The 21,742-nt window shown below is 44.7% G+C and overlaps 1 protein-coding gene across 1 annotated transcript in view; it reads right to left on the bottom strand.

Moving 5' to 3' along the window:
• FSTL4 (follistatin like 4) overlaps nt 1-21,742 on the bottom strand; it is a 431,462-nt gene that overhangs the window by 369,920 nt on the left and 39,800 nt on the right. Inside the window, exon 2 of the mRNA XM_060006937.1 lies at nt 16,032-16,065. Coding sequence (XP_059862920.1) covers nt 16,032-16,065 — 34 coding nt within the window. The remainder of the gene's footprint in view (nt 1-16,031; nt 16,066-21,742) is intronic.

Below are 21,742 nucleotides of genomic sequence, written 5' to 3'. Positions count from 1 at the left end.
AACAAAATATCAGTGGGAAATATCTTTGGAGAGTAATTACAGTATATGTGGAATGTTTTGTAAACGCTTAAAACAACTGATCCATTTTAAAGGCCTAACTTACATAGAGAGGACACAAACACTAGTTACCAAGCTGGAAACTCACGTGCAAACTTATAGCCTGGAGTTAATGTTTACAGATCAAGGCATAACTATCAGAAAATAAAATAGTTTAATGGAAGGCTTAGCTGCCTAAACTGAGGACCCACCTGTAGACACCAGCTTCAGCAGAGATGCTCAAGGAGGGCTGAGTAGATAAGAGTTACTCCAGCCTTTACACTAAATTTCTCCCTGCTTCCCGCTCTCTTTCCCACTCCCACCCTTGCTGACATCTGGTTCTCCTGTGCTGTTATTAACAATTTCTGTATCTGAGTACAAACAGGGACTGAAAACTCAAATACCGACACAGGCCACTCGGGTAACTTAAGGATTATGGTTATGCTGGCATTTCAACTTGTTCCTAGTTATTTTTCAAAACTGCACCTGACACTCTGTGTCAGTATCAAGGAGGCACTAGGGACCAGGGCAGACTGTGACAAAATAGGAAAGGGTGCATACTCTCTGAGGACATGAGTGAGGGCTACTCACTCCAGCCTGTTGCTGCCTTGAAGCCACACGGCCACAGTTAACCAAGCGTTTCACTTTGCAAGATAATCAGCCTATTTGAATCTGTAAGTAGAATTTTCATGTTTTTAAATGTTGACAACTTACTCAAATTAACATACAAACACAAATAACCCCCTGTAGGCCAACACTGTGTTAAGTCAAACATGATCACCGGCCGATTCTGGTCCACAGAACACCAGTTTGAGACCTCTCACACAGGACAAATATGGAACAGACTTTGGGCCCAGGGATCTTAGGAAAAGCTTGTGTTTGGTTTCCTTACAAAGAGGCAGACAGGCTTAGTGAGTTGCCCAGGTAGGGTATGACATGGCTCGTTAGACGTTCTGGCACTCGTTCAGGACCCAAAATGACTTTGGGGTGTTCACGAGGAAAGAAGGGGTTGAAGCAGAATGGTGGGTTTAGGTATTAGTCAGCAGTCGGGGAGGCATGTGTGTGCAAAAGTCCTTCCTGGCCCCTTGAATATAGGAGCAGAGCCACAGAATTCCCAGCATCCACTGGGTGCAGGGTGAGGCAGCCTCCAGGCAAAGTCCCTGCTCCCAACGTGCCCTGCGCTCCCACCCCAGTAGCCTTTCGGTATCTGCCATCTGATATCCTGGCCCGCAAAACGGAGCTCTCCCTCTAGCCTCCTGGGGGCATGGCGGAGGAAGAGCCTGGTGGCAGCTCACTGTCTATATCAAGAGGGCAGAAGCCCAGGCTCATCCAAGATCAACAGACCGGGCCAGCATCCTACTCCGAGCCTCACAGTGTCTGGCCTCCGACATTCCCTTTCTCTGTTTCCATCAGTCCTCCACACTGCTCCCTCTTCCATCAAGGGCAGCCATGGAGGTGCCTGCTCTTCTTAAGCTTTTCAAGGACTGACCATTTAGAAATGGCTTTGGGGAGGTACCTGAGAGCTGAGAGTCCTCGGGACAAGGGTCCTAGGGAGGCTACAAGAGCAACACACAGGGACACGGTATCACAGAGGACTCTGAATGTTCTGTTGCAATGAGCATTAACATAAGGGCTGTCTACTAACTGAAGCACCCAGCCAGCCAGGTCACTAACCCTTCCAAAGCCCGTGTTCCCTCATCCGTAAAACAGCAGGTCACACTAGTGGGCCACACTGGACTGCTGAGTGTGGAAACAAGTTAACTTGGCAAAGCTTACAGTGGGGGCTTTAATCATGACAGTTGTCACTATGTGTTCCATCCCCCATGGTCCCCTTCCCGCAAGAGAAAAACAAAATATTTAGAAACATCTTAAACAAAAGTCGAAGCAGAAAATTTAACTAGAAATCTCAACCAAGCTGCCCATCCATAGGACATGGTGGCTGAGTATCTAGGTTATGTTGGACACTGTGCCACCTCTTGAGAGAGAGGAAAACCTGGCCCCAAGGGTAGGAAGAAAAGGAAGAAAATTAACCACAGAGAGCCCGGAGGTCTATGCACACTGGCTCAGGTCCTCACGTCCTTCCTCTCTTACTCACTAGCCATGGGACCTCAGGTCTGTCACTTCCCCTGTTCAGGTGTGTGTCTCCACCTTTGAAAATAAGGGTTGACCCTGCAGAGATTTTTCTGGACGTGGGGTTGGATCATGGGATGATTCCATGAATGGCAGCACCAGAAAGAGAGCTAGACTTCCCAAGGAGGGCATGACCACCGCCACGCAGAGCATTCAGGCAGGCTGCTTGGTGGAGGGGGTACAGCCACAAAGACTGGCTGTAGGACTGGCCTTGGAAACAAAGAGTGAGGTGGGGGAACAGGGGGCACCTGGACCAGACAGCTAGGCACATCCAGCATGTTCTCAGGTCATCTAAATGGGGCTCGGCCAGCACTGGCACGTCTCTCTCACTATGTTCCGAGTATCTCTGATCTGTGAACACTGGCAGCGTAATGGATCCTGCTGTCAGCGATGGATAAGCACTGAGCTAATAGATGTCAAACAGTATTTGCATTTCTGAGATGGCTTCATCCGCTCCCTCTCCCAGGACTCTCCAAAGTGAAATTTGAAATTTGGACAGACAGGTCCACTCCGAACGGCTCCTCTCCCAGAAATCCCATGGGAAAGAGACAATTATTTAATTATTTCCTACACAGACAAACAGCTGAGCTTCTTAAACAGCGACCACAGCTACAACCACTACAGGAGGCTGCTTCTCAACCCCCTCATCTTGGGAAGGCATGCAATTCCCCAAGAGACACACGGAAATGTTTATCACCCTTTGTAGTTTAAATAGCTTTCATTCATTCATTCAAAGCACACGTCACAGTGCATTGTCTCGTTCATTAGAAATTCTGCAGGAAGCCAGTGACAGGGTTTGGGTTGGGAGAGCGTCAGGGAGGTGAGCATCTGGAATATGATCCAAGAAACAAACCATGAGGCTAGATTCATCCACGCGCCCTCTGGATGATGACGGCAGGGTCAGAATGGAGTTCTCAATTTGGGTGTCAGTTCCAGGGACATCTGCAGCAATGTGAACAGGCTGCAGAATCATCTGTGCGGGGAGCATCTGTATTGGGAGGTTACTCTAAAGCAGTGCCCGACACACAGTAATGAATGGATTTTCTGGCTCTCCCTGGCTCTATTTTAAACTGTCATCATTTTAAACCATGAAATATGTCAAGTGGTAATTAAACCTCACCACAGACAGATACTGTGAAAATGATTAACTTTTACCATTTCCCCCACACACATTTTGAATATTCTGAATCCCCAAGGTATGGGATCATTACATTGACAGATGAGAAAAGTTGTCTTCACGGTAATTTATTTTTAAAAGAACCAAAACAGGCCTGAAAATTCTGTGCTTTCGCATTGGGTTTTAATTTGAAAACTTCTGCTGTAAACTCACACTCCTAGAGGAAGCCTGGTGGGAGGAGTACAGAGCTGACATCACAGCTCCAGCCCCACCTCCATTAGCTGCAGGACCCGGGACAAGTCCCTTGCCACCTCTGAGCATCAAGTTTCCCCACCCATCAGTTAACAATGATAATATCCTCACTCCACCCAACGCGCAAGTTTTCTCAAATGTAGTAAATGAGATGACAAATGAGAAAGCTCTCTGAGAGCAAAAAGCAGCCTGGTAACGCTATCCAAGTATAAGATGTACATTCTGTATAAAGGGGGTAAGTGATACGCTAGCACAGCTTTACAGACCTGCTGTCTTTAGGGAAAAAAAGAAAGAAAAAAAACAACCTCAACTCATTTTATTTTCAGTTGAAGTTTCTAAGCATGAGATTAGATCTGACCCTGTCAGATAAACGTCTCCTCTTAGCCATAGGACTCCCATTTGGGGCCCAAATATGCAGTGATTTACATAAATGATAAAAATTCAAATGAAGCAGCCAAGCAGCGGGATGGGAATGCTGCTTCCAGCAAAAAGCGAGCACAAATAACTGGTAAAATTAGTAAAACAAACAGATTTGAAATGTATTTTCCCTCCCATGACTCTTTGTCTGGACCTGTGATTTTCTCCTTTAAGCCCCATTTCTTCTGAACGTGGAGGTCTCTGGTTCTCTCTGGCAGCGGCAGCCCTGCAGGGTCCCATCACCCTAACCCTGTGGGCACGTCAACTGCAGAATGATGAGTTCACGTCTGCGAATGTGAACATTTCAATCAGAATTGTACAAACATTGCCGAATTTCCATCAAGAATGTGCTTTCCTGGATGACCTCAGTTTAGCCCATTTAAATTATTTTATCAATTTCCTATAGCATTCAAAGGGTCCCACGTTTTTCTTTAATTATAAAACAAAATTGGGGGCTTCCCTGGTGGCGCAGTGGTTGAGAGTCCGCCTCCCGATGCAGGGGACACGGGTTCGTGCCCCGGTCTGGGAAGATCCCACATGCCGCGGAGCGGCTGGGCCCGTGGGCCATGGCCGCTGAGCCTGCGCGTCCGGAGCCTGTGCTCCGCAACGGGAGAGGCCACAACAGTAAGAGGCCTGTGTACTGCAAAAAAAAAAAAAAAAAAAAAAAAAAAAAAGGTAAAACAAAATTGCAATGTCTGTGTCAGAGGGTGATTATGAGGATTAAATAAGAGACTGAGTGTGAAAATGTTTCCATTAAGAACCCTTCCAATCTAGGGAATTTATATTAAAGCAGTGAAGTAAGCCTTCACTCCTAAATTAATGTATAGACAAACGAGAAAGCACTTCACTTTAAAAGCGGCTCGTGATCAAGAGCGCTGGTTTTCTGTAAGGCCCAGGTCACCCCACCACATCTGTGCCCCTGCCTGCCACATAATGCCCATTTGGAAGCAGCAGTGCAGAGGGGCCCCGCCGTCCCCTTTCCAAGAAAGAAGGGGGATCTCTTATGAAGAATGGAAAATAAAGCTTCTGGAAGCCCCATGGAGGTGACTACTGAAGTCACCAAGGGGTGGGACTGGGGCGGTTTGCACATTAGCTTTTCATCTTTATGCCCTTCGGCTGAAGGGCTAAAGAAAGGAGAATGTGTTGGGGGTCCAAACAAAGAGTAACACCCCCACAGTCGGGCCAGGGGATGCTCGCTGCACCTCACCACGTCACTGTGTCTATCACAGGGGAAGAGGCTGAAGGAGCAGGAGATCCCGTCCCTGGAGGCAGCCATGATTTTAAAAAACCAAACGTGCTGTATTTGTCATCAGGGATCTGGGTTCCAAGTCACATTCTCTTATAAGCTCCTGTGATCTTGGGTCATCAGTGTTGTCTCTTAGCCTTTGTTTCCTTCTCGGAAGATGGAAGAGATGCCCTCCTCTGAAACATTAGGTAAATGCTTGCTGAATCTTCGCCTGCCTTTGAGGCACTGAACACTCCTTGGGGGTGGAGGATGTGATAGACACCAGATGTGAAATAATTAAGTAACTGATACTATGCACCTTCCTGCGCTGTGTTCCCTACCTGGGCAGAGCCCTAGTTGTCATCCGGGGATCTACCTCCTTCTCACTCTCAGGGGTACAGCTTGTGACTCTGCTAAACCCAGCAGCATGTAGCATTCCCCTGGCTTCAGTCACTGATTCAGGAGGGGACATGTGACCCAAGCCCATCCAATCTGAGTAGATTTTAGCACTTTTGGGGGAAATAGCAGACCAGAAGCTCTCCGTCTTCATGGGACTTGGAGGTGGAAGGAGGGGCGGCTGGTACTCCCCATGAGGGGGAATCAGCTGTGAGAGGGAATATGAGTGAAACCAGGTCCTGGTACCCTACGTTAGGTTTGCCTGAAGCCGGCATCCCTCACGCCTCCATCCCCTACCCAGCTGTCCGGTTACCTAAGCCAACAAGATCCTCTGTTTGGGCTAGCTGGACTGCGTTTTGCTATTTCCAACAACAAAAATGTCCCCACTAATTGAGTGTGCCCAAAAGGAGACCCTCTGCCAACAGAACCGTCCTTTGGGGACTTCGCTGGTGGGCCAGTGGGTAAGACTCCACGCTCCCAATGTGGGGGTCCCGGGTTCGATCCCTGGTTGGGGAACTAGATCCCGCATGCATGTCGCAACTAAGAGCCTGCATGCCGCAACTAAGAGCCCACATGCCGCAACGAAGACCCGGTGCAGCCTGCATAAACAAACAAACAAACAAATAAATAAATAACCATCCTTTGGAGAGAAGATCCTGAGAAGTCACGTCCACCAGGCCATTCAGAGAGCTGTTCCCCTAGGCCCCCGTGTTGGTCTACACTGAGCAAATACTCTCCCACTTTGGGGTCGGCCCCCCTGCAAGGTGCCTAGCCATGGTGCAGGGCAGCCAGGTGCCTTTCTATCTACAGAACACTCGCGCATCTCCCGGCTGACACATTAGTGGACGCAAGTGCTCTGTAAAGGCAGGGACCACTCCCTGTCATCACCGCACACCCAGCAGACTCCAATCCACCTGTGGAAACTTTCATTAGCACCTAATAAACCTTCACGAAACCCTAAGAATGGTATTTGCCTTTCCACCAGAGTGATTTCTCTTTTAGAAGTAATCATGATCAAAATACGTTCCCAGACATTGCTTTAAAAGCACTGCAGGGGTGAGGGGGCAACTGAGGGCCTGAGAACTCCCCACAGAGGCCTCCAGAGAGTGGGTTGGTGGGCAACGACCAGCCTAGGTACCCAGGCGAACTAGCGCCATGCACCATCCAGCAACACTGACTGTACCCACACTCCGGCCCAGACTGCCCCCTGTTGACTTCACCCACATCCCAGAGGCTGCATGCAGGTCACGGTCCACATCCCACAGAGCCAGGGGCTAGTCAGTGCCTGCTCATTTCTGGGGCCCACGTTTCCTGACTTCCTGAGAACAGAAGGCAAGCTAATCTTACCTCATGTAAAATTCAACATTTTGAAAAAAGTTTTCTACATGCAGACCCTGAAGCATCTTCTTGGAACCCAATGACAGCCCCAGCCAGAAAGCATAACCAAAAACTGAGCGTGCAGAGAACCACTGGCTGGGCTGTAATGCCCAGGATCTCCGGCCCTCCTCGCCTGGCCTGCAAGGGCCCTCCAGGGGCATGTGGCTTGTTCACCACATGCCTGTGCGCCAGAGGGCACACCGTGAAGACCTCACCACAGCCACAGGGAGAAACAGGCCAATGGCTCAGAAGCAGTGAGCACGCAGAAGTGAGTGGGGCTGATCAGGATAGAAAGCAGTGCATGCCTCACTCCTTCAGATGAGACATATCACCTTGCAGATTACTCCCCATTTGGGCTCTGTGACTGCGGGGGCTGAGAGATTAAAGATTTGTTGTAAAGAGACAACACAATCTGAAAGTAAGGCGATGGGAGGGTTTTGTGGGGTTTTTTGTTTTTTTTTAAGAATTTTTAACAGATGAAGTAATTCTGAGGACAAGAAAGGAATTACATCATAACGGTCAGTTGGATTCTGTATCTCGTTCCCAAGAAAGAAAGGCTGTTGAGCAGCAAAAAAATAAAAGAGACAGAAACAAATGATTTTTAAGTCACAGATAATTAACCCCAGAGGCTCGCTGATGGCATATTAATATTGCTGGGGTTAACAAGTTTGAAAAGGACCTCAGTGTTTATATGCAGCAGATCATTTCAAGGGTTCCTGAAAAGCAGAGAAACTCCTTCTGGCTTGGGGGCCAGGCAAGGGGCAAAGATGACAAATGTCAGCCTTCACTGCTGGGATCTCAGAGAAGAGAGGCGAGCCCCCTGGGCAGGATGGGACCTCAGCAGGTCCAACAGGCCTTGACAGGCCAGCATGGTGCGATTCAGAGTGATGCTGTCTTATGAAGGGCTTGCCATACTGTCCTTACGAATCTGCAGTGGTTCGTATCTTTTAGGGGTTATGACTTCTTAGATAACATGACTCTTTCCCCACCAATTCCAGACAGGGAGCTATGCGCACATTTTGCAATGGCAACCCCAGGGAGACTCCTCGCTGACACAGCCCACTGTACAGGGCTTCCTGACCCCGCTCAGACCTACTGAGGCCCTTCATAACCACAAAGATTTAGCTGACTCGCATGAGCTCCTTTTAAGGACTTTCTATCAGAGGGACCCACAAGTTGTCAGCAAGAGCAGAGTAGCTCCCTGAGGATGGTCATTAAGGAGAGGGAGCCCTTCCAAGAGCAGTGGTAGTAAAAGTAAGCACAGCACATGGGACAGGGGTGCCAAACAACCTGGCAGCCCCTATACCTGTGATTTTACTTTATGAGAAGTGGAGGTGTGACAAAGAGCTGGGTCAGCCCTAGGACGCGCCAGGATCTAGCATGTTTTCAGTGCTCGCTGTGTGCACAGGGTGGGAGACCCCGGCAGGAAGAGCCTCGATCCTTGCTCTCCCAGGGCTCATCCTACACAGCAGCATGAGAGCTGCCATTGGAGCACAGGCCACAGCCACCAGTGCTGTGTGCCATGGCGCTGAGGCACCAGGTGAGGCATCACACACATTCAAACAGCAGCACGAGTGACTCCCTGAGGTGTATGCAGCAAGGTCCTGCTTCTTCCAAATCACTGGAGAAAATGACATCAGCCAGATGATAGGAGGAAAAAGCCACTCACCAAGAGCCTGGAAGACCTTTGATTAAGGGAGAACATGTAAGGGGCAGTAGAGAGAACTCAGGCTCACTTGGGCTTAGTCCATGGCTGCTCTTTCCAGGTCCAGGCGCTTAGAATTGTTTTCGGGAAGCTTGGGGAACAGAAGCTTGGGGTTACTCACAACCCGAGAATCCTCTGGCTAAGGCTGTGCTTGGTCCTTGGGAAGGCCATTGTCTGCACTTCCTGAGCTTTATTACAATGAAGTAATTGAAAGGAAATATAAAGGGTCTAGGAACTGTGATGCTTAAGACAGTTTCTGACCCCAGTGCCCAGGAAACCCTTAATCTGGGGAGACAAATTTTATGTGTGTTTGTCCGTAAGTTCTTAAAGACATCATCAAGAAGAGAGCTGTTTGGTCCTTCTGATTGCAGAATACGAGAATCTGAGCAGAAAGTTAAAGCCTCTGACAGAGGGGACAGATGGGAATGGCTAAATTTCAGAAAATCCTTCTCAGGAAAAGTCAACAGCCTACAATATGCAAAGTCACCTTAAGTCTGCTTGGAGACAGAGGAATGGGCTTGGTGACTGAGACATTCCTCATTGCATGTCTGAGGCCAAATCTACAGATACAGTATGAGAATAGCCATCATGAAGATTACCAACCTCACTGGGCACTGACACCACTGCCCACACTGTGCCACGGGCCCTCCATGCCAAATCCCTCCCCATATTATGTCCAGGAGGCTGTGAGGGGCATTGACTGCATGCTGCCCAGCATCCTTCCTCTGTGGACCAAACCTGCACCCACTCCCTGGCATTTGAGTAAGGGTGATTCTGCAAACCCCAAGGGGAGAATATGTGATCTCGCCTGGCCAATCACAGCATTCTAGTCCCTCCATGCCACAGTGATTGGTTTAGGGCTCGAGTCGTGATATTATACAAGGCCAGCAAATCAGAATCCTCACTGAGACTTTTCTGTTACTCTGAGGGAAAGAAGTTTCACCCTCTGAGATGGTGAGCAGTCAGGACCCTGTGAGCTGCAGCTGCTAGGAGTCATCCTGCAAAGCTGTGTAGAAGAGGCCAACACACCAAGAGAAGGAAGGAGAAGGGGTGTCAGAACCCCTGTATAAGCTGTTCTTGAAGCCAGATCCACCCTCCCTTAGATTCTGCAGTTTCACAGGCTTTTAGGCTTTAGCCAGTGCAAGTTGGGTTTCAACAACCCAGAGGTGGGACTAATGGTCTATACTATTACTATCCTCATTTTTTTTCAGAGAAGATTGAGTAACTTCCCCGAAGGCACACTGTAATTGGAGAGGTGGGATTCTACTGTCTGCCAATTGGTCATGACTAAACTGGGTGCCAAAATGTTGTATGCAACCAGAACACATCAGCCAGCTGTGTCATCCACTCCCCACTTAACCTGGGGCAACTAGGTACAATACAGTTTTGCAGCAGCTAAAGAGTGACAGCTCTATCCAGAAAGAGTCAACTGCTGTGGGGCTAGAAATTGAAGGAGTTAGATGCCACCTCCACCTTTTTGGAGCCCAATGACTGCAGGAGAGAACCAACAAGCTCCGCTGTATAGAGTGGGGGTAGGATGGGGAAGGAAGCCCCATTTCTTTCCCCATATGGCAGTCTTGATTGGAAAAGGACCCACTATCCCAGGCACTGTCAAATCTGGATGGCTCCCTTTTAAATTCGCTACATCTGCAACCATTCAAGAAGTTATCTCAAAAGAAGCTAGGAGTTTATTAATCTGTTTCATCGAAGACAGTCGCCCACTGTACATTACACCAAGATAGATTATGCAGGCAGCTGAGAGATCCAGAAAACATCTGTTAAACAAAATCAAAATTAATGGCAAACAGAATGCAATTCTTGATAGCTGAAGTTCACCCAGATGCAAAGAACTATAAAGGGGCTATTAGAGGCAGCTGCCAATTAAGGGGATAATTCCAAGGGTTTTCACAAAGTGAGGCTCTAGTTACACACTCAGGACTGGCAGGTCATGTTTATGTAGGAGATTTGCATTGCTAAGGAGCCAGAGCCAGCCTGGCTGTGTGACTGTCACCCCCCTCTGTTTTTCCGTGAAGACAGCAGCGTCCCTCCTCTCAGGTTTCCCTCACAGCCCTGCTGGAAGCCACACCAAGCTGGTCTAGACTGGAATGTGTGAGTGAACCGTCGTTGGGAGGGTGGGTAATGCAGCGTGACATCGGTGCCCACCCCCAAACCCACAGCCTCTAATGGCAGCAGAAGCACAGACATCTGGAAGAGCTTACAGATCACCCCATGCTCTAAGAGATGGCTGACAAGGGCTGAATTATCCCAGTTGCTTGCTCAGCTTACTCAAGTGTTCTCTCATGGCTGGAATTCAATGTGATGGGATCAGTTAGAGAAAAGCACTGGTTTGAGCAGATGAATTCTGGCAGTCATAATCAGCATCAGCCCTCAGAGTGAACATGGGAGTGTCTTGGAGAGGTGAGGTTGGCAACTTTTGCTGAAGCTTCAGAAAAAGTTAAAATTAAATTGTAGGTGTCTAGAGGGAGGTGTAAAAACACCTGCCTTAGAAAGCAGATAAAGAAGCAGCCATCTCTCCCTCCCCACACAGCTGGCACAGGTGGGTCCCAGGGCAGGAGGATAATATAGGACTGCCCTGAAGGCGGAAGTAGGTCCGGCTGGGGTAGGCATGTACCCTTCCTAAGAGACGTCCTCCCAGTGTTGCTGTCCTGCCACAACCTCTGATACTCTATCTCCCAAGAGCCCTGACCACATATCTAAATTGGAAACAAAGCTCCCTTAGGAAGTTTTCTTCCAAGAGTCCCACTCAGCTTTCTGGGCTTGGCAGTGATCATGTATGTTTAGAAATCCTTGGATGGTGAAGCGAGATCAAGTCACTTAAGCATCCCCACCCCGCCAGTTAGAGAGGTTCACTGCATCAGAGGGACATTGGTCCAGAGGGACACTGACCCAGAGGAAAGGAAGGAGTCTCATGCAAGGTGTGACCTGCTCTGCTCATACCATGGGTTACTGAGAGTCAAGGGAGGTAAAGAACATGAAAGCTCTCTGAAAACTTCAGAACCACTGAGACATAGTTATCATTATAACTAGCTCACCATTCTCTCCATGCACCACCCTTGGAAGACAGTCACTGGTGCTGGGGCATGTCCTGGGCTCTGATGAAGCACTCCCCCTCCATGGACTCTCTAGAGCAGGGCTTGCAAAGGGCACTGCATGGAATGTCAGCCCAGAGATGATTAAAAGCAGCAAATCAAGATGCCATGGGAAACTAAGTTTGGGAAATGCTGCATATTACACCTCCTTTTGAAAGTCCTATTTAGCATCTTAAAGAGCTGAGAGGTTCTGCAGTAAAAATAACAACTACTAGCTCAACAGTGAGTCCAGCCTTTACCAAGTGCATTATTTCCCTATGGCTCCTGTAACAAAGTTCCATAACCTGAGTGGAACAAGAGAAATCTGTTTTCTCCCAGTTCTGGAGACTGGAAGTCAGAAATCAAGGTGTTGACATGGCCACACTCCCTCTGAAGGCTCTAGGGGAGGATTCTTTGTCACTTCTTCCTAGCTTCTGGTGATTGTCAGCAATCCTTGGTGTTGCTTGGCTTACAGACTCATCACCCCAATCTGTGCCTTCATCGAAGCATGCTACTCTCCCTGTGTGTCTGTGTTCATATTTCTCTCTTCTCAGAAGGACCTCACTCATTGGATTAGGGCCCACCCTATTCCAGTATGAGCTCATCTTAATTTAATTACACATCTGCCAAGATCATATCTCCAAGTAAGGTCACATTCACATGTTCTGGGTTAGGACTTCAACATATCTTTTTGGGAGACACAATTCAACCCATAGTACCAAGCTTATGTGAACATAGAGCACTTTCATCAATGCACCAGCTGGTAATATCTAGATGTCCACAGAACACTCCCTAAAAGTGCCTTTTTAGAACCAATGACTCAGTGCCTCTCTTGCTTAGCACTAGGACAGAATCAGAGTGAAAAGTACATATAAAAATCAATTTTTAAAATTTGCACTTTATTCAAGAAATGATTGTTGAGCAACTATAGGCCCTGGGCTAAGGCCTTGAGGACTCTGGGAGTGAATGAGGGGAGGGTCTCAGCTCTCAGGAACTGAATGACCTAATAGGAGCCCTTAACTCTCAGGTAAAGTAGGGTAAGCAAAACTCTTCAGAAAGAGAGTTGGAAGGGGTGAGGGAGAGGTGGAATTTCACAAAAGATGAGGGACAAAGAGCATGCAGGCTGCAGGAACAGTGAAGGCCAGAGGCAAGAAAGCTGGACTACAATCTGGGAACTGTGACATCACTGGATGGGAGGACCACAGGGGGAAATAAAGCAGAGAGTGGGTCTGAGGCACACAGTGCATTCATGTCACCCTAATGATCTCCAACCCAACTGTGACTTAGCCCAGACTCCATTTCCACTGCTAATATTAGCCCCCTCATTTCTCACTCCACAGACCTATTCAAGAGTTTGCAAAAGTCACATAGCGTAAAGTTGCAATTGGTCATCCATTTGTTGCAATGAACTCTGGTTGGAGCTGATATCTTGAGTCAGATGTAGTATTAAAACAAAACAAAACAAAAAAGGAAAACATCTTGGGTTTTGTGGTCCAGAGGCTACCTCTGTAGACCTTTCCAGAATCTCCTGGGCTTGGTAAACTGGGCAGAAAAATTCAGAGTATTAATTATTTGCTCCTCTTTCAGTGCCAGATCAAGATAAGTGTATTTTGCTAGACAACAATGTCTTACTTGTGTTTGTAGGAATAATAGTTTATTGAAATATTCACAGTGCTTCTACTATTTTTATACCCATACACTGTTCTGGAGAAGATTAATAACCCTACTCTCATGCTCCCGTATAAGTCCAGCAACGAAGGTTCTCGCGTTCCTCTTGCCTTGTCATAGGGACTCAGGAGTTGACCAAGGAAAATTATTTGGCCCCGTGAGGAATGGCACTGTCAGTGTCTGTCCTGGATGGAGCGTAGTCAGGAAGCAGTCTGAAAGTATACAGTTTTGGTCACCTCATGAAGATGCCTGGCAGGTGGCTCTCAGGAAAAATACTAAGTCTGGATCATCCATGTGGCAGCTTTGCATGGGGAGATGGTGGCTCCGAACTGGAACTGAACTGCCTTCCACGCGCTTGACCAAAGCAGTGAGAGTGGTCAGTACGTGTGGTGTGAATGGCAGGTTTAAAGAGAAGGAAATGTTTTCTGCTTTCCTTTGTCCTTGGACTGCTCAAGCTGAACAGTAGGTGACCACTGTTTTAAAGGAACCAGCCCCACTTGGCTGGTTTGCATCAGAGCTCCATTTCATCCCTAGCCTTCAGTTCCTTTTGGTCTGAAAAGGTGGTTTGTCTCATGATATCCACAGCTAGAACATTCTCTGTAATTATGAATTGTTTCACATTAACTAAAAGAGAATGTCTTTGATCACTAGAGTTTGTCAGTCTTGGATTGTTTCCATTGTGACATTCTTAAATTTTTTGTTTCAAAATATTAAAGTAACTCATGTTAGAGACCCTTTCAACATGAAAGGCTTGTAGTTGAGACATTCCATATATTTTACTGTTTATAAAAAAGTCATCTATACCAAAAATAAAAGATTAACAACCCTACTACCCAAGCCTGTGAATCTCAGACTTGAAAATACTCGGAACCCACTCTTCCTTCCTTCCTGCCGGGTTATAAGCACTGACATTAAGGCACTGGGCTATTTCAGGAATTTTCAAACACTCAGCCTTGCCAGAAACAAGCAAGAAACACAACAGTTCACAATAGGAAGAAAAAGGTTTATGTTATGTCAAGACAAATTTACCAGTACAAACCCAAGGCATATGCCAGTTGTGAAACATGCTGCTTCTAGAGAGAAGGGGATTATGGATGATTAGAGCACAGCCTGACCATGCTTTGGCTCATCCTCAGACACTCAGTCTTCTAGGAATTGGGAGTCTCGGGTACAGTAAGGCCTTTTATGCCTTTGAACAAAAGTACATGTGGTTCTTTCACACCCTAGCCTTACTATTCAAAGACATTTCTAACACAAGGACAGTAATATTCCAAAACAGTTAAGTTTATACGTGATTCCATAACTCAAATTACTTCTAAACAATCACACTCAGGGGTAGTGAATGAATAGTATTCTAAACCAAAGTTCATGCCAACCTCTCTCCTAATGGCTATTTCTCTCCAGTTTACATGTCATCGCACTCACTGTGAACACACCTTTGAATAAGAAATATGCCTTCCCTACCCCACCCACCTTCATCCAATTTCATTTGATTTTGATATCCAAACAATGCAGTTTACGCTATGGATGCAGTTCAGAGGACACTGAGTCCAAAACCAGATGATGGCCAATGAGAATGAAAGCCAGAAAATTCATCCTATAGCTAGATAATCCAGATCCTTTGTATCCAGGATTCCAGCACCATGGACAGCAGCAAACAACCAGTTCTATTAACCCATCGGTACAGATAGTATGGAAAGTTTAGGTCTAGGAACACACTTTGGTAACATGGCCATTCTGTGTCTTTCACTGTGCTGCATAAAATAAGAACTAAACCGGGGGGGAGGTTTTTAGATTTGAAAGCCAATATGGTATTTGCTCACTTTTAAAGATTGACACTCTTTTTGGAGACAATACCACAGAGAAGGAGACGTGATTAGGGCTAAAGCCAAAGGCCAGACTCTAGACCAAGAATTCACTTTGGTTTCTGACTTCATCCTCCCATCCCTGCAATAAAGGGCTGACTGGTGGTGATTTCCATAAATCATACAAAAGACACCCTCTCATGAGAGACCAGGTATTACTGAAAGCAAGTAAACTTCAATTTCCACTAAAAGATTTCAGAACTTACCACCCACATATATATTTACCTCAGTGATCAGAAAATGAATGTGCTAGAGGAACTCTGGCAGGGAAAATAAAACACCATTGCATTGTTTTCAGAAGGGAAATTAATTGCTTATATCTATTTCAGCTTAACTAAAGTTGTAAAAATCTAATCAGAAATATTTTTCACAGTGGCACATGTTCTCAGATATTGAAATACCTCAAACCATAAACCATTTTTTATTGTTGAAGTGGTTTTCACTGGGTGGAACTAAATTATTACTTCAAACTTCACTCAAAAGATGAGGCCTCTCTGGAGAGACTGTAAACATTATCATGAATAAGCCAGTTCGCCAGATCCCATCTCTGATACTAGAAGGTAGAAGACGTAGTTCTCACAAGCAAACCTGGACTTTGGTTCCTGCAGTCCCTAGAGGCAAGTGCCACATAGCCAGCACCCAGAAAAGGCCACACGAAATGTCAAAGAACAGGCTGAAGTTCATCTTAACTTCAACAAACTACATCCAAATGTCAACAATGAAAATGAAATGAGTATGAATGCATCTTCCCTACCTTCTCTTCTTGTGACTTCAAGGCGTCTGGATTCCTGCAAGAAAAGAAAGACTTGGTGTTTTCGAAGAATAATTCGTATGTAGAGACACTTGAAAATATCTCACCTGTTGTTAGACATTTATTCACAGAACGGTAAACAATCTCATAAGGACAAGACACTCAGCAATGTGGGGTTTATTAAACTCTCATACATACACACATCTGTACATGTAAACTACTTGTTGCTTTGTTGGCTTAAGCAAAAAATACTGTTAATCATGCAGTTTTTAATGAGCGGAGCCAACTCTCATGGTCTTCCTTATGTGGAAACTGGGCTGGTATTCATTGTTAGGAAAGACCTCGTTCCAAGTTGAATTCCCACCCTCCACCTAGACTGCAGGTGCTTGTAGGGCCTGGGGAAAACATAAGAAGACAGGGGCCAGAATTATATGAGCAGCAGTAGGTTGTGATTGGTGGTGCCATGGTGAAGACTACCATTGCTCCTGTGCAGGTTACTGGCATGATCTGGTGACTGATTATGCTCATCAATAGTTTCCAAAGGGTGGGATATTACGGACAATTTGGATAGCCAGTCCATGCCACTGGACTGAATTAACCCCTTGGCTTTTCTAAATTCAATCTCATCTTCATGCACTGTGCAAAGCAATAAGCAAAGTGTTTCAGAAATTACATAGGTAAAACAGAGTCCCTGCATTGAAGATATGCACAGTTGAATAGAAGGGTACAGAACATAAATTACTGAGAAATAAAGGGGTGATTTTGCCTTGATAAATACCAATATACTCACATTCAACTGAAAACACAAGAAAAAGTTTTTTTTTTAAAGCACTTTGTAAATAGCACTGAAGAATGGGAAGGCTTTCAGACAGCAATAAGGGAAGGAGGGTGCACCAGAAAGAGAGAATGGCTTGAGAAAAGACAGGGTGGCAAAAAAGTACAGGGCATGGTCAGGAAGCAGGAAAAGACCCAGTGGGAAGTAATGGGGGGAAAGGCTGAAACATATGGCGGTTTCATAACTAATAAAAAGTATCTACAATCCATTATAAATGACCAGTTTAGGAATAAAAAGCCTAATCTTGAGAATAAGCTGAAAATCCATTCTAGCAATTGAAGAAAAGAAGATCAAACACCGAACTTGGGACAACTCAAAATCACAACCAAAATGACCATTCAGCACCATCACTTTTTTTTTTTTTTTTTTTTTTTTTGTGGTACGCGGGCCTCTCACTGCTGTGGCCTCTCCCGTTGCAGAGCACAGGCTCCGGACGCGCAGGCCCAGCGGCCATGGCTCACGGGCCCAGCCGCTCTGCGGCACGTGGGATCTTCCCGGACCGGGGCACGAACCCATGTCCCCTGCATCGGCAGGCGGACTCTCAACCTCTGCACCACCAGGGAAGCCCCACCATCACTTTTTAAACAAATGATATTGTCTTTCATACCTTAACATTCTTGTCTAGCATTCTTATGGAGCCAGGTAGGGGAGGCAATATTAGAAAGGAAACTGAGGAGGCACTGAAAAGATTGTCCTGCCCAAATTACACTTTCTGACTGCCATCTCTGTAATGCATCAAAAGCCCAAGTGGAGCTGATCTCCCTGTGCTATGCAGCTGCTTCCCACTAGCTATCTATTTTAAGTTTGGTAGTGTATATATGTCCATGCCACTCTCTCACTTTGTCACAAGGTTCACTTTGTTATAAAGCAGAAACTAACACACCACTGTAAAGCAATTATACTCCAATAAAGATGTAAAAAAAAAAAAAAAAAAAGCCCAAGTGGAGACCAATTGAAGATACATGTTATAGGGCAGCAGCACATCCGCACAGCACAATTAACCAAACAAGCTTCCAACGTGCTGGTTCCTCAGCAGCTCAGGGTTCAAAAGAGGGAGCTTGGGCAGTAGTAACTATAATGAGAGATACGAAAGCCATGAAGCCCATCATGCACCGAGTAAACCCAGCTCCTCCCACACTGCTCCTCAGCTCTCTGCTCCAGGGGCTGGCATCTCCACCCTTGGAAATAACTAGTATTTGTTATATGTGATGGCAACTGATTCATATATATTGATGTAACCGACCACATGACTACATTTCTTATTGCTTGTAATACGTTTCCCAATGATTCTTTTGGGCTCTCCATTTGTATATTTATACAATCTGCATATAGCAGTGATTTTCTTTCTTTCTCCCAGTTTCTAGGTCTACAGCTGCTTTCTCTAGCCTTATTCTTTTTTTTTTTTAACATCTTTATTGAAGTATAATTGCTTTACAATGGTGTGTTAGTTTCTGCTTTATAACAAAGTGAATCAGTTATACATATACATAACTCCCCATATCCCCTCCCTCTTGCATCTCCCTCCCACCCTCCCCGTCCCACCACTCTAGGGGGACAAAAAGCACCGAGCTGACCTCCCTGTGCTATGCAGCTGCTTCCCACTATCTATTTTACATTTGGAAGTGTATATATGTCAGTGCTACTCTCTCATTTCCTCCCAGCTTTCCCTACCCCTCCCCGTGTCCTCAAGTTCATTCTCTACCTCTGTGTCTTTATTCCTGTCCTGCCCCTAGGTTCTTCAGAACCATTTTCTTTTTTTTCAGATTCTATATATATATGTGTGTTAGCATACAGTATTTGTTTTTCTCTTTCTGACTTACTTCACTCGGTATGACAGTCTCTACGTCCATCCACCTCACTGCAAATAACTCAATTTCGTTTCTTTTTATGGCTGAGTAATATTGCATTGTATATATGTGCCACATCTTTATCCATTCATCTGTTGATGGACACTTAGGTTGCTTCCATGTCCTGGCTATTGTAATAGAGCTGCAATGAACATTGTGGTACATGACTCTTTTTGAATTATGGTTTTCTCAGGGTATATGCCCAGTAGTGGGATTGCTGGGTCATATGGTAGTTCCATTTGCAGTTTTTTAAGGAACCTCCATGCTGTTCTCCATAGTAGCTGTATCAGTTTACATTCCCACCAACAGAGCAAGAGGGTTCCCTTTTCTCCACACCCTCTCCAGCATTTATCGTTTGTAGATTTTTTGATGATGACCATTCTGACCAGTGTGAGGTGATAGCTCATTGTAGTTTTGATTTGTATTTCTCTAATGATTAGTGATGTTGAGCATCCTTGCATGTGTTTGTTGACAACCTGTATATCTTCTTTGGAGAAATGTCTGTTTAGGTCTTCTGCCCATTTTTGGATTGTTCGTTTTTTTGATATTGAGCTGCATGAGCTGCTCTTATATTCTGGAGATTAATCCTCTGTCAGTTGCTTCATTTGCAAATATTTTCTCCCATTCTGAGGGTTGTCTTTTCAACTTGTTTAGAGTTTCCTTTGATGTGCAAAAGATTTTAAGTTTCATTAGGTCGCATTTGTTTATTTTTGTTTTTATTTCCATTTCTCTAGGAGGTAGGTCAAAAAGGATGTTGCTGTGATATATGTCATAGAGTGTTCTGCCTATGTTTTCCTCTAAGAGTTTGATAGTGTCTGGCCTTACATTCAGGTCTTTAATCCATTTTGAGTTTATTTTTGTGTATGGTGTTAGGGAGTGTTCTAATTTCATTCTTTAAAATGTAGCTGTCCAGTTCACGCAGCACCACTTACTGAAGAGGCTGTCTTTTCTCCATTGTATATTCTTGCCTTCTTTATAAAAAAAATAAGGTGACCATATGTACGTGGGTTTATCTCTGGGCTTTCTATCCTGTTCCATTGATCTATATTTCTGTTTTCATGCCAGTACCATACTGTCTTGATAACTGTAGCTTTGTAATATAGCCTGAAGTCAGGGAGCCTGATTCCTCCAGCTCTGTTTTTCGTTCTCAAGATTGCTTTGGCTATTCGGGGTCTTTTGTGTTTCCATACAAATTGTGAAATTTTTTGTTATAGTTCTGAAGAAAAAGCCATTGGTAGTTTGATAGGGATTGCATGGAAACTGTAGATTGCTTTGGGTAGTATAGTCATTTTCACAATGTTGATTCTTCCAACCCAAGAACATGGTATATCTCTCCATCTGTTTGTATCATCTTTAATTTCTTCCATCAGTGTCTTATAGTTTTCTGCATACAGGTCTTTTGTCTCCTTAGGTAGGTTTATTCCTTGGTATTTTATTCTTTTTGCTGAAATGGTAAATGGGTGTGTTTCCTTAATTTCTCTTTCAGATTTTTCATCATTAGTGTATAGGAATGCAAGAGATTTCTGTGCATTAATTTTGTATCCTGCTACTTTACCAAATTCATTGCTTCGCTCTAGTAGTTTTCTGGTAGCATCTTTAGGATTCTCTACGTATAGTATCATGTCATCTGCAAAGAGTGACAGTTTACTTCTTCTTTTCTGATTTGGACTCCTTTTATTTCTTTTTCTTCTCTGATTGCTGTGGCTAAAACTTCCAAAACTGTGTTGAATAATAGTGGTGAGAGTGGATAACCTTGTCTTGTCCCTGATCTTAGAGGAAATACTTTCAGTTTTTCACCATTGAGAACGATGTTGGCTGTAGGTTTGTCCTATATGGCCTTTACTAAGTTGAGTTAAGTTCAGTCTACACCTACTTTCTGGAGGGTTTTTATCCTAAATGGGTGTCGAATTCTGTTGAAAGCTTTTTCTGAATTTATTGAGATGATCATATGGTTTTTCTCCTTCAATTTGTTAATATGCTGTATCACATTGATTGACTTGTGTATATTGAAGAATCTTTGCATTCCTGGGATAAACCCCACTTAATCATGGTGTATGATCCTTTTAATGTGCTGTTGGATTCTGTTTGCTAGCATTTTTTGGAGGATTTTTGCATCTATGTTCATCAGTGATATTGGCCTGTAGTTTTCTTTCTTTATGACATCTTTGTCTGGTTTTGGTATCAGGGTAATTGTGCCCTTGTAGAATGAGTTTGGGAGTGTTCCTCCCTCTGCTATATTTTGGAAGAATTTGAGAAGGATAGCCGTTAGCTCTTCTCTAAACATTTGATAGAATTCGCCTGTGAAGCCATCTGGTCCTGGGCTTTTGTTTGTTGGAAGATTTTCAATCACAGTCTCATTTTCAGTGCTTGTTATTCGTCTGTTCATATTTTCTATTTCTTCCTGGTTCAGTCTTGGAAGGTTGTGCTTTTCTAAGAATTTGTCCATTTCTTCCAGGTTGTCCATTTTATTGGCATAAATTTGCTTGTAGTAATCTCTCACGATCCTTCATATTTCTGCAGTGTTAGTTGTTACTTCTCCTTTTTCATTTCTAATTCTATTCATTTGAGTCTTCTTTTTTTCTTGATGAGTGTGGCTAATGGTTTAACAATTTTGTTTATCCTCCTCAAAGAACCAGCTTTTAATTTTATTGATCTTTACTACTGTTTCCTTTATTTCTTTTTCATTTATTTCTGATCTGATCTTTATGATTTCTTTCCTTCTGCTAACTTTGGGGTTTCTTTTGTTCTTCTTTCTCTAATTGCTTTACGTGGCAGGTTATGTTGTTTATTTGAGATTTTTCTTGTTTCTTGATGTAGGATTGTATTGTTATAAACTTCCCTCTTAGAACTGCTTTTGCTGCATCCCATAGGTTTTGGGTCATCGTGTTTTCATTGTCATTTGTTTCTAGGTATTTTTTAATTTCCTCTTTGACTTCTTCAGTGATCTCTTGGTTATTTAGTAGTGTATTGTTTAGACTCCATGTGTTTGAATTTTTCCAGATTTTTTTCCAGTAATTGATATCTAGTCTCAT

This window comes from Delphinus delphis, chromosome 3, assembly GCF_949987515.2.
Source record: "Delphinus delphis chromosome 3, mDelDel1.2, whole genome shotgun sequence".
Lineage (NCBI taxonomy): Eukaryota > Metazoa > Chordata > Mammalia > Artiodactyla > Delphinidae > Delphinus > Delphinus delphis.
This window is presented reverse-complemented; position numbering and strand designations above follow the sequence as displayed.